At 34.3% G+C, this 13,401-nt stretch overlaps 2 protein-coding genes across 2 annotated transcripts; one reads left to right on the forward strand and one right to left on the reverse strand.

Moving 5' to 3' along the window:
* Window positions 1-865: 865 nt before the first annotated feature.
* On the forward strand, window positions 866-4,505 carry LOC131626571 (protein FAR1-RELATED SEQUENCE 5-like). The gene is made up of 4 exons (XM_058897391.1): window positions 866-1,036; window positions 1,278-1,409; window positions 1,876-2,737; window positions 2,962-4,505. Exons 3-4 carry the CDS (start codon window positions 1,888-1,890, stop codon window positions 4,503-4,505), a joined length of 2,394 nt encoding a protein of 797 aa, XP_058753374.1. The 5' UTR covers window positions 866-1,036; window positions 1,278-1,409; window positions 1,876-1,887.
* A 1,162-nt stretch (window positions 4,506-5,667) lies between these two features.
* LOC131626572 (uncharacterized) lies at window positions 5,668-11,310 on the reverse strand. The gene is made up of 7 exons (XM_058897392.1): window positions 11,130-11,310; window positions 9,579-10,402; window positions 9,142-9,492; window positions 8,178-8,818; window positions 7,892-8,072; window positions 7,650-7,787; window positions 5,668-6,378 (listed from the first exon to the last, which is right to left on the reverse strand). Exons 1-7 carry the CDS (start codon window positions 11,308-11,310, stop codon window positions 5,725-5,727), a joined length of 2,970 nt encoding a protein of 989 aa, XP_058753375.1. The 3' UTR covers window positions 5,668-5,724.
* Between the last annotated feature and the right edge of the window lie 2,091 nt (window positions 11,311-13,401).

The raw sequence follows: 13,401 nt of genomic DNA on the forward strand, positions 1-13,401 counted from the left end.
AATGAGAGAAGCTAATTTTTATTTTTGTTACATCAAATTATAAAAAAAAGATCTTTAAACAATTTTTGGTTAATTGATTATAGGGAATAGTAGAATATAATAATATCAATGATTAATGATCACAATAATTAGAATTAATTAATTAATAATGATAAAATAATTGATAATAATAATAAAATCATTAAAATTAATTAACAATAATAAAAATGTTAATAACAACGGTTAACAATAATAATAATAATAGAAAAAAAATATTAGATACAATGATTATTAACAATAACAAAAAAAATTTAGTAACAATATTAAAAAATTGTTAATAGCAGTAACAATGATAAAAAGTTGATAATAACAATGACAATAAAAAAAGTGTTAGAAATAACCAATAAAAAAAATATATAGACATGAACAAAATAATATAATAATAAAAACCTAATATAAAAACCTAAAGATTAAATTAGGGTGAACCTAATTTTTTTAAATGTCCCCAGCAGAGTCGCCAGCTGTAGCAACCTGCTTAAAAATTAGAGCCGCCACCCTTTATTTAAAGGAAAAAAAGGGTAAAACTTTAAAATTAAAGAAAAATTAAGATTTTGGGTAAGTAGGTTAATTAGGCAAAGGGAAGGTGTTAGGGGCAGCTGCTAATATGCATAAACATTTATTTATGCATGGTGCATAAGTTAACCTAAACCCTTGGATCAATATTTCCATCTAATGGCTAGAAATCACCATATATATATTTACTAAAAACAGAAGAAAAAAAAACGTTTTCGTGAATTGTTCGTTCTCAATTCAACGACTCAGACATCATTTTCTTCTCAATTCACCACCGTCGCCACCGCTGCACCGTCGCCACCGCCTGCACCGTCGCCACCGCCAATCTCCGCCGATCACCACCGTCTTCATCCTTCCTTCTCAACACATCACCACTGTTGCCATGCTTCCTTCCCAACACCTAATCATCGTCGCCTTTCTTCGCCGCCATCAATAATTCATTCCGGTGATTTCTCACAGCTCACTTTCATCCACGAAATCATAGGTATTGAATTTTAAACTTGTTAAATTTAATTTTAGATGATTCACACTTCAATTTCTGGATTTCTATAGAACTGATTGTTTTACCTAATTCAAGAATTCATTGAGTAATGTATGTACTATGGTTGAGTAGTGTTACGATTCCATGAGTAATGTATATTTTGATAGAATAACCTTGCATACTTCTATGAGTAATGTGCGATATATTTTGATATAATAACCTTGCCTAATGTATATTGGATAAGGTGAACGAAGTGAAAAAGTACAAGGCTGTCGAAATTTCGAAACGTGACAACACCGAGAATTGCTCTGCAGCATCACCACAGACACACCGTTGAAACTCCCTCTCTTTCGGTCACAGCTCCGCTCCGCCATCGGTGAGTCAGACTTGCTCTCCCTATCTCACCTATCATCTTTGTTCTGCTAATTTCTGTGAAATTTGGTTAGAAGGGTATCACACAAACTGTTTGATTAACTGAATGTGTGTATTATAGTGTGTCTTATAGAAGGATTTTCTTTGTAATTTTTCTATGAACAATAAATGAATATTATGTTACTGGCCGTAGAATTATGTTGTAAACCATGAGTTTGGGCTGCACAATTATGTTGTAAAGCTTTTCTCCAATTGAACTAACCGTGCTTGCATATGAACAGGGGATTTACATTACCCTTAGTGTTGAATTTCAATAGAACTGGTTGTAATTATGTTGTAAATATGGTTGAGTAATGTTAGGATTCCATGAGTAATGTGCAATATATTTTGATAGAATAACCTTGACTGTGTAATATTGAATATGCATATCTATCTGTCTTATTAATAAAGTTGTAATTTGTATTATGTAGGTTGTGTTGCTAATGGATGAGATATCGTCTTCCACAAATGTCACTCAAGATGTTGGTTCAATCTCCGATGAAAATAATGAATCGTGGCAACATTTTGTCTTCCACGAGCTTTCATCAATCAAGGATTTCTATGCTAAATACGCTCATGAAAAGGGATTTAGCGTGAGAAGAAATTTGCATTCCTTCTATGATTCTCGTAACAAAAAAACGGACATTGTGCAATATATCCGTTATGTTTGTAACAAGCATGGTTTCAAGCACGGAAGTCGGGCGGATCCTAAGAACAAGACAAACTCGGATACTCCTGTTCTCATTGAATATCATAAAGAGAAAGAACTTCCCGAGGAAAGGACTGGTTGCCCAGCTAGTATTTCGTTGAAGTATGATTCCAATGTTAAAGGTTATCACATATACAAATGGAATGTTACTCATAACCACCCTCTCCATAAACCCGAGCATTCGCATTACTTGAGATCGGCTCGAGAGATTAGTGAGCCTCAAAAACAACTTGCTATAATAAATTCAAAATCAGGCATGTCTGTAAGATCCTCCTTTCAAGTTATGCGTCAAATAGCTGGTGGTTCAAAGAACCTTGGGTATTGCTTCCAAGATTTAAAGAACTTTCTCACCACTGTTCGACAAAAGGAAATGGTCATTGGTGATGCCACTATTATCCAAGAATATCTTAGAAACGAAGCTTTGAGGAACCCGTCATTTTATTATGATATCCAAGTAGATTCTGAAGAGAACATAGCTAGTATTTTCTGGTCAGATGCAATCATGCAGCAAGACTATGAATTATTTGGTGATCTCATCAGTTTCGACACTACTTATCGAACAAATACGGAGTATCGCCCATTAGGTATGTGTTCTATTCATTTCACTACTATTATATCAAGCTTCCATTTTATTTTGTATTTATCAGTGCGTTGATATATTTTCTCTACCATATTTATTATTACATCATGGTATATTAGTATAAAGATATATTGATAACATCCTTTGTTTTAGGTATGACACTGCTTTTAGATTGATATCATCAATTGTTTTAACTTTTTCGTTATATGTTTTTGTCACACATACCAGCTCCGTTCCTTGGATTTGATAACCACCGTAAGAGTGTATTATTTGGTTGTGCCCTGCTATACGATGAGACTTCAGCAAGTTTTGATTGGTTGTTTACCACTTTCCTGAAGTGCATGAAAAATAAGAAACCCATTACAATTTATACAGACCAAGCTTCTGCTTTGATGAAGTCAGTTCCAAACATCTTCCCCGATGTCTTCCATGGCTTGTGTTCTTGGCACATGGGGGAGAATGCAAAGTCCAACTTAGGCTCTCGTTGCAATGGTGCATTTCTTGACGAACTACATCACTTGGTTTCGAATGTTGATGATGAGGCAGAGTTTGACTTCAATTGGAATAAGATGCTTCAAAATTGTTTTGGTGGTAAAGCCACTTCTGAATTTACTTGGCTTGTCCAGATTCATCGTAATCGTACTCAATGGTCTTCTGCTTGGGTGAAATCACACTTCACTGCCGGTTTGAAGACCACACAGTTAAGCGAGTCGTTCAATGCCTTTCTTCGCCACTTTCTTCAGCCAGACCACTCACTTGTGCAATTCTTTATCCATTTCAATGTTATGGTTGAGAAAATGCGAGATAATCATGCTGATTGTGATTTCAAGGCTGCTAATACTAGGCCAAGAAACAATTATCCCAACAGCCAACTCATGAGGTCCGTTGTCGCCAAGTATACTCCAGCATCGTTTGCATTCATTCACAAGCAATATGATCTTTCTTTCAAATATTATTATGAGGAGGACATGTCAAGAAGTTCAATTTCTAATAGAGTTTTCAAAGTGTTCACAATTCAACTTGTTCGTGATGCCGATGAGATGGATTTTGATAATGATGCCGCTGCGAATGTTTATATGTCGGTCGAAGAAGTTCCAGAAAACCTTCTTCCTAATGATCAAGATCCTTTGCGACTTGATGAGAGGGTTGTTACGGTAGATATTGGGAACAAGATTTTTACTTGTACCTGTCGGATGTTCGAGAACCGGGGATTCTTATGTCGCCATGTTTTCAAGATATTAGACTTCTTAGGGAGTTCTGTCCAATACCAGTCCTTGAAGTCCATACCTGACCACTACATATTGAAGCGTTGGACTAAAGGAATTCGTCCATCCCTTGATGCTTTAAAACCCATCAGTATTGGAGGTATTCAAGATACTACTTTTGCACAAAGATATCAACAAGCTTCTGGTGTTATGCTTCAGATTATAACCCGTGTTTGCATGGACCCTGATGCGTGCCAATTTTTTCTTAATGCTGCAATTGAATGTGGGAAGCAAGCGGAAGAGTTGATTGTTGCTAAAGGTGTTTCCGGTCAACCTTCATCTTCCAGGTCTGCATCTTGCAAAGATACTAGTGTTGCTGAACCTCTTGTAGTTGATTCTAGTGTAAAAAAGTTCAAAAAGAGACCCAATCCAATCAGGGCTAAGAAACGGCTCAAAAGTGATTATGAGTTAGCTAGGGAGAGACAAAGATTCATCGCACAGCGGAAGAAACAAAAGAAAGAAGAAGATGCTGCAAAATTAGCTTTAACAATCAACAATGTTGATTGATTTTCATTATTTCTTTCCATTGTTTTAGACTATTATATTTCAGTCTACTATTTCAAATTTTCATCATACTGTAAGCAGAATTTTATATTTCATTCTACAATTTGATTGTTTTAGTTATTGCCAATTTAGCTTCTGCTACATACTATTGAAATTGCTTAAAGTAATAACTTTGGATAGGCAAACTTATTTCTCATTTAATAACCACATGAAGTACTTAATGCAATAGCTCTTTTCTGTGTTTTCAATCTCTCGGTTGCACATGCAGAATGCCTTTGAAATAAATGGCTTCATGTGTTTGTTTAGATTTAATTATAATAAGCCTTAAGATGGTTATGATCTATGATCTAGGCAATTGGACATTACTGCAATGAGTTACAGTTTTTGAACCTTGGATGGTGTGAACAAATCTGTATGAATTTATGGTCTGTATGGTTTTATGGAAGGATGTTAATATGATGTTAAATTTCTTTGATTTGTATTTTTCTAAATGAGAAATGTACTTCTAGAAATTGATTTTTATGGAGTGATTTGAAGGAAAATGGAATCTGTACTGGTAAAAGAAACTTTAATAAAGATAGTTATTTTACAAACAGCAAGTTTGCTATGATACACGTGAACTTTAATAAAGAAATGCTCTTTTCATGATTTGACTATGAAACAGTGAAAAGGTCCAAAATAGAGTTGGTAGAACATGATTTGAAAATGTATTGATTTCAAATTTTAATTTCCAAAATAGAGTTTGCCATGTGCTGTAGTCAAGTGCATTATCATTTGATTAAATGTTATGTATGGTATGCCCATGTAATTTGATGACAAGGTAATTACAACAAACAACAAAATATTAATTTCAGTAATATCATCCAACGAAATATTGACAAGGACTGAATTTTGGTTTTGTATTCCATAGGCATATGGATTATTTGCCTTTGTAAACTACACATACTCATTAGCCAAATGCCCAAAAACAATTAAAAGAATACGTTCAGCCCAAATAACTAAGTTCCTCACGGTCTTTTACACGTAGAAAATGCATGTTCACTAGATAGTGAGACATCGTTGCAGAGCAAACAAATATTATTAACATTGAGAATCCGCATCAATATGGAACAGGACAGTAGCTTTAAAGAAACAATTTGTCTACATTTAAGCTTAAAGAAACAATTTGCTCATACAAGTCAAACTTAATCAATTCTAGAAACCAACATTCTTACTACACAATTCAATATAGAGTTTTTTTCCTTTTTGTCCTAGGTTTTTTTGTCTTCTTCCCGGCTTCTTTCTCAAGGACTTGTGCCATAGAACATTCTTCCTCTTCTTCACCCAAGTTAGGGGCTGACTTCTTTGTCTTCACCTTTTTTTTGTTCTTCTCTGCTTCTTTCTCCAAGTCATCCTCCATAGCACATGCAGCCTCTTCTTCAGCCAATGTCAGAGCTAACTTTGTCAAGTTTTGAAGCAACTCATTGTCCTCACGCTTCAAGATGTCTAGCAACACTTTTACTCTTTGAATCTCCATAAAATCATCTTGCTCTTCATTTGTCATCATATCCCAATGCTTAAAAAAATCCCAAATTGCAGCTTGCTTGCTATCCCATTTCTCAATATATGTCAGAACAAATAGCCCGCATGATTTCCTATCATGTTGTAAAGGCAAATTCACATCCTCCCAACTCCATTGACTAAAGTCTATAGGTTCATTTCTCTTAGCATTTATCAACTCCATCCCATATCTCACTTTCCACTTCCCCCAGTTGTCCCATTCATCTTCTTTTCGAAATGTGAATCTTTCACAACTATTCAGAAATCCGAACCTCTGTTCTTTGAAATCAATCACATATGCAGCATAGTGACTCTTCAAATAAACTGGGAAAAACCACTGTAATGATGAAAAGAAATCATGAGTACAATAATCAACATGGAACTTAATACTATCAAAACAGATTACTCAATACAGATTACTCAATACAGATTACTCAGTACAGATTACTCAGTACAGATTACTCAATACAGATTACTCAGTACAGATTACTCAGTACAGATTACTCAGTACAGATTACTCAATACTATCAACATATTAATCAAAACAGATTGCTATAGCTAACCTTGTAATTAATCAAAACAGAGTAATCAATACTATCAACATATTACTTAAACATTATTGAATATTATCCCATGTGTTCAGTATTATTTTGTTACAAAACGTTCATACTTCTTAGGTTTCTAATTTGGAATATGGTTTAAACTTAGAGATTTGGATCCATCAAACATTGGCTGAATAGCAGTGTGATATTTCAGCCACTGTTTCACTGCCATATGGACTCGCCGAGCTGTAAATGATGTTCTTCATTGCTCTTATTAAGTTTTTTAATAACTACGTACTTTTTTTTAAATTAATTTTTAATACTAGTAGCAATAAAAATCTCAAAGCATGTCGTGATGTGATTAGTGTTGACACACTTAAGAGCAAGTCTGTTACCAACCAAGTTGTTATAAATTTCAATAGCATATATGAGAATTCAAAAGCAGTTAACTTACTTAAATTGTGACTAAAAGGTGATAAAAATTATCATCTCCAAATCCTAAGAGAGAATAACTAAAAGAAAAAAGAAAACCATACCATGGTATAGTAACAAAGTAGAAAGTTTACAACAGTATGCAAGTTTAAAGCCATGTTTTATCCATCTTATTAGCTACTTCACTATTTTCTAAAAACTAGTTGAGCTATTATTTTCAACAACCCCCTTAATAGCAGAATCAGCCCCCTTAATCAGCCCCCATTGTGCATCTCACTACAATCAGCCCCATTAATCAGCCCCCATTGTGCATCTCACTACAATCAGCCCCCTTAATAGCAGAATCATCGAAACTTTTTTCAGCGGGACGCACGATCTGACCAAATAGTATTATATGACTGGTAGTGTTTATCTCATTTGACACATTATCAGTTCCTTTCGTTGAACTTTTCTCAAATGAACTATCTTTCAAAGAGTTACTGAATTCTACCTTTGATATAGCAGAAATTCTTTCTGTATCACTTAGTATGGCAGATTACTCAATACTATCAACATATTAAACATTATTGAATATTATCCTAGCACAATATATTTACAATATGTTCGCACAAATATTAAGCAAAAATGTACTTACATATTCAGGATTTTCCACGTCTATATCATTAAAATCCATGTATTTGAGCTGTCTTATTAAATCTTCTGCATACTCGGCCACTACATGGGCTTCTCTATGATCCTTTTTGCGTCTAGTGATCTTGACGCCATGCTCAAACTATGTGCAAATAATTATAACAGAATACATTTAATATGGGAATTTAAACAATGAAGATATTGTAAATTTTAGTTAATTAAAACTAATCAATATGTGATACTTACTTCATATGTAACCGGGAATATCAACCTTTTCATCTTTCCTTTCATCATCTCTTTTTTATTCAAGAAACTAAAATAGTTTCCAATGACATCCCCCTCTAACTTACAATCCTTCTTGAGACAAAATAAGGATCCCCTGTTAAGGTTGTCTAACATCTTGCATTTGTCTTGGAACAATACCTCCCTTCATGTTAAAATCATTATCAATTAGAGATGAAATATAATGAATCTCATTTAAAAATTGAAGTTAAAAAAATATTAAATGGCTTGAATTAAAAAATCAACGTACATAGCTCCTCCATTTGCTTCTGCCAATGTCCATGCATAGTTGACCAATTGTGTGTCTTCCTCACTCAATTTTGCCTTCTTCATTTGCATTACATATGGGGATCTAAAGTATTGTGACAATGCTGAGATCCTTTTTGGAAGCGGAATCTGTTCATTTTGTGGTATGTTCTCCATAAGTGTGTATGTTGCCACATCAGATGGTGACTTTCTACTTTCTTCCAATGATATAGGAGTACTGAATCCTAGACTAAAAGAAGGCTGACCCCAATCAGAATCATTCATCTCAGCTGTATCACCATGCTTCTCTTGACTTTCTTTTTCAGGCTGATTTGCATCATCTTCTTTTCCGGGCTGTTCTGCATCATCCTCTTTATCAACTAAATTTGCAGCTTGTTCTTCAAGCCCATGATCCGAATCATTGTCTTCACTCTCAACCAATTCAGGACTTGCATTTCTAGGCTCATGTGCAGCATCCTCTTTATCTCCAACTTCTTTTTCCGTATTAGAACGATGCTCCTTTTCTCCAACTTCTTTTCCTTTTCTCATTGAAGACTCAGCTTCCTCTGCCTGTTTGACCCAATAAGTCTTCCAATCTGCCCAAAACTTCAGCTTTTCATCACAAATTTTTATTTGTTTTTTAGCCTGCAATGTACATAAAAGCACTCAAATCAATAGCCACATATTACTCAAACTAAGCATGTATAGCCACATATTAAACATGTACTCTCAAACAGTAATACTGAATACTAAAATAACAATGAATAGCCATATATTATGCAATACTCAATAGTCAAACTGTAGCACTCAATACTGAATATTAAAATAACAATGAATGGTCATATAGTACACAATAATCGATACTCAAATAACAATGAATGACCATATACTAAGCATTACTCAATACTCAATACTGCTAATATATTACACTACTAAATTTGAATATTGAGTATTTCGTTCAGATATACCTCTTCTAATGCGTAGTCTTGTGGAGCCAAATGAGCCTCCATCATTTCATCATCCACATTTTGTGTCTTTCGCTTTTTCCCTTTTCTTTGGATCACTTTCTCTCTACTACGTTTTGCAGTCTCAGCAATTTTGTCATGCCTCACTTCATCACCCATGTCTTTTGCTGCCATACTACTTTCTGGAATATCACAATCTTGTTTATCAAGAATGATCACCTTGTTGAAACCTCCCTTCTTCTTTATTTTCTTCAACTCCATGCTCACATTGCCATCCTCCCAATTTCCACAACTTGGTGCTTTTTCAACTATTTCCTTTTGTTTGGTTGTTTGCACCATATCTAAAAAATGTACCTACAATGAAGATATTAAATTTGATTATTAAATAAAATTTAAAGAGGATACATTAAATGAAAACAATATTTTAATAGATTACATACTAGAAGAAAGTGGAAGTCTGCTTTCCCAGAACATGCATCTTTCTTAATCCCTCCGTTGGCATGTTGAATTAAGTGTTGACACCAGTTGTAGCTACTAACTTTCTTTACTTCGCTCAACACTGTAGCATAGTTCAAACTAATCAAGTATGAAGTAGTAGGGCAAAGAATGGTTCCGATAGCCAATAATATAAAACCTTTTGCCCAAGCTTTGTTCTTTGTGATTTCAAAATTCATCAATTTTTCATACAAAACATTGGTATGTATGTGGATCATACTATCATAAGTCTCCCCTATGTACCCGAGCTGCTCCTTAAATTTCTTCACCTTTTCTTTACTTGATTTGTCAACCTTTTCCAAATCAATTATCTTCTTACCCCTTGGCAAATCATATACCCTCTTCACATCTTCTTCTCCAACTGTAATTCTTGCATTTTCATTGACAATCATTCCCCTATGTTCGTCAAAGTTATCTAAAATCCAACTTACAAATACCCCCGGGATAATGGTGATGTTCAGTTTTAACAATCCACCAAATCCACATTCCGTAATATACTTCTCTTTCTTAATACAGTCTTCTTTCTTCCTAGGATCTTTCTTTCCCTCGTTCAACAACAAAACTAATTCTGTCAGCTTCTTAGGGAAACACCTATGCAATATTCTTGATGATGTTTTTTTGCCTTTCTTATTTCTCATGTCAGCACTTCCATCCTCTTCCTCTTCTGTCCCAACTGCACCAGTATGATCATTCAAGTCTTCCTCTTCTGTCCCAACTGCAGCAGTATGGTCATTGTTGTCAATTCGTGCCGCAGATCTTGTTCTCATATCTGTCCATACAACATATTACTCAATAACAAGAATAGAAAGCAAGGAACAGAATATACTCAATATTAACAACATATTAATCAAATCCAAAAACAGATTACTCAATATTAATAACGTATTAATCAAATCCATAAACAGATTACTCAATATTAATAACATATTACTCAAATCCAAAAACAGATTACTCAATATTAATAACATATTACTCAAATCCAAAAACAGATTACTCAATATTAATAACATATTACTCAAATCCAAAAACAGATTACTCAATATTAATAACATATTACTCAAATCCAAAAAATTACTACTAGCTTTGTTCCATATTTTTGGTTATAGTTTGAAAAGAAAAAAAAAATACTAAGTATGAAACCTTTTAAAAAAAACAATACAAGCCACATCTGCTTGTAAATTTTAGAATTAAAAGAAAAGGAAAATTAAAAAATAAATAAATCAATATTTGAATCCTAACAAATCAACATCCAGATTTTATTCTCTAAAAGCATGAACTCATGAAATCTGGCCAGTATTGAACTATGCACAGCTCCTAATAGAATTGTCACCATTAAACTATATCTAAATATATGACCCCTAATTGGTGGCATGGTTGAATTGTAGCTAACTCGTACAGGGCAGGGCCTCCCAAAAAAACTTATGATATGACTATTCTAAACATAAATATTGACAACAAATTACTCAAATCCAAAAATAGATTATTCAAATACTTACTTCTATGCAATATATTTGATGAAGTCCTTTTGCCTTTCTTATTTCTCATGTCAGCAAATCCATCCTCTGCCTCTTCAGTCCCAACTGCAGCAGTACGATCATTTACGTCTTCCTCTATGATTGTAACAAAATCATCAGAATGGTCATTGTTAACAATTCGTGCCGCAGATCTTGTTCTCATATCTGTCCATACAACATATTACTCAATAAGCAAGGAACAGAACATACTACAATAAGATGTCATACTACAATCCTAGATACTTATGTAGAATTGCTCACTCAAATTCAAATACAGCATGCTATTCTAGATTCACAAAGAAAAAATAAAAATATACAAGCATTTGTTAACAATTTATCTATTTGAAGCATGCTATTCTGTTCCGAAAGTTTCAGATTATACACACATATGAGAACAAGACACATAAATAAAACTATCTAACACGTGTCAAACGATAAAAAAACATATGTAATTACTTCACACGTGTCATTACTTTTCTTGAGTAACTCAACAATTTATTGTGTAACTCAACATGAATTATTAAGTTGTCACAATTACTTGAGTAAAAAAGATTATCACAACATATTACTCAACAAGTATTATGGGAGAAGAACAAGTATTATCAGCAGCAACAAGTATTACTTGAAAAATAGATAGCTAATCCGAATTTAAATCAAAACTTAAAGACATGCTGCATTTGAGGTAGAAAATTTGGGACTGAAATATAGACTCTTCCTTGACAAACTAAGACAACAGTCAACTAACAGTAACTGCAGATAATTTGCCCAGGATTGTTTACAAACTTAACTGACTCCATAATGAATACTACCCATTCTTAGACCCTATCACTGTGGGAGCTGAATAGCACTGGCTGCATTAAATCTACTTACTGATAGGCCATGCACTCATATTTACTAGATCCATTAAGCTCTGGCTGCCTTAAATCTACTTACTGATAGGCCATACACTCATATTTACTAGAATTAATGACTTGGCACAGCACCTATAATTTTAAAAAGAAAAACACACCTAGAGTTGTGTCCCTGTTTTAAAATGGAAACATCGACTTTGAACCAGAACAAAGGCAAATTCATTATATAGTAAATATGTTATATGCTAGAAACTATAGAAAGAAAACCAAAAGGTTCTTTTTCAAGTAAGTAGTTATTACAGCAGTTAGCTGATTTCTTTCCTCCAATATTAAAAATTACATGCAACTATAGTTTTTAGATAATTGATATAAACAAATTCCACAGAGGTACAAAATAAAATCTAACATCACTAACAAAGAAGACAAGTGAATAATGAAGACTGGAGTTTTAGAACTTCCTCCACAGAAGCATATACTCCTTGGAATATAACTTGTCACCGTGTTTGTAAATTGTCTAGTTCATAGTAGACCACTCATTACTCAATACATATTACTCTATTTCATACATATTACTCAAATCAGTCTATCAATAACTCAGCAAGTGACATATAGTGCTCATAGTAGAGCACTCATTACTCAATACATATTACTCTATTTCATACATATTACTCAAATCAGTCTAGTAATAACTCAGCAAGTGACATATAGTGCTCATAGTAGACCACTCATTACTCAATACATATTACTCTATTTCATACATATTACTCAAATATAGCAAAATCGTGACCTAATCTGACCTAATCGTAGTAACTAAAACACAAATTGAAACAAAATCGCGACCTAATCGGAAGAAAGATTTAATCTTACCTAGATGATGATGTTGAAGGTGCTGCGATGGTGGTGGCGGCGAGAGAGAGAGAGAGAGAGTGCGATGGTGGTGGTGTCGGCGAGAGAGAGAGTGCGATGGTGGTGTTGGCGGCGAGAGAGAGAGAGAGCGCGATGCTGGTGGTGGCGGCGATAGAGAGAGAGTGCGGTGCTGGTGGTGGCGGCGAGAGAGAGTGAGTGCGATGCTGGTGGTGGCGGCGAGAGAGAGAGAGAGTGCGATGATGGTGGTGGCGGCGAGAGAGAATCCGAAGCCCCAAATCGTGAGAGCGAGAGAATGAGATTAGGTTTCCTTTTTAGAAAATGTTATATATGCCTAATATTCACCTTTAGATTAAAATGTTGATCCAAGGGCAGGGATTATTCTATGCATGGTGCATAGATTATTCTCTATGCACAGTAACTTGACCCGGTGTTAGGCACCCTTTGCCTCCCTTGTACTCAAGGGGACCCATTTAATCTTTAGGTTTAGGTTTTATATAAAAAAGGATTTGACAATTATTTTTAAAAAAGGTTAGCCT

Source organism: Vicia villosa, unplaced genomic scaffold (assembly GCF_029867415.1).
Source record: "Vicia villosa cultivar HV-30 ecotype Madison, WI unplaced genomic scaffold, Vvil1.0 ctg.000306F_1_1, whole genome shotgun sequence".
Lineage (NCBI taxonomy): Eukaryota > Viridiplantae > Streptophyta > Magnoliopsida > Fabales > Fabaceae > Vicia > Vicia villosa.

Excerpts from the sequence above, each read along its gene's own strand:
- LOC131626571 (XM_058897391.1), top strand. The coding sequence starts at position 1,888 with ATGGATGAGATATCGTCTTCCACAAATGTCACTCAAGATGTTGGTTCA. Across the intron at positions 2,738-2,961 it reads TACGGAGTATCGCCCATTAG|CTCCGTTCCTTGGATTTGAT; the intron begins GTATGTGTTCTA and ends CACACATACCAG.
- LOC131626572 (XM_058897392.1), bottom strand. The coding sequence starts at position 11,310 with ATGAGAACAAGATCTGCGGCACGAATTGTTAACAATGACCATTCTGAT. Across the intron at positions 8,073-8,177 it reads GAAGCAAATGGAGGAGCTAT|GGAGGTATTGTTCCAAGACA; the intron begins GTACGTTGATTT and ends TTTAACATGAAG. Across the intron at positions 7,788-7,891 it reads TATTCCCGGTTACATATGAA|TTTGAGCATGGCGTCAAGAT; the intron begins GTAAGTATCACA and ends ATTTGCACATAG.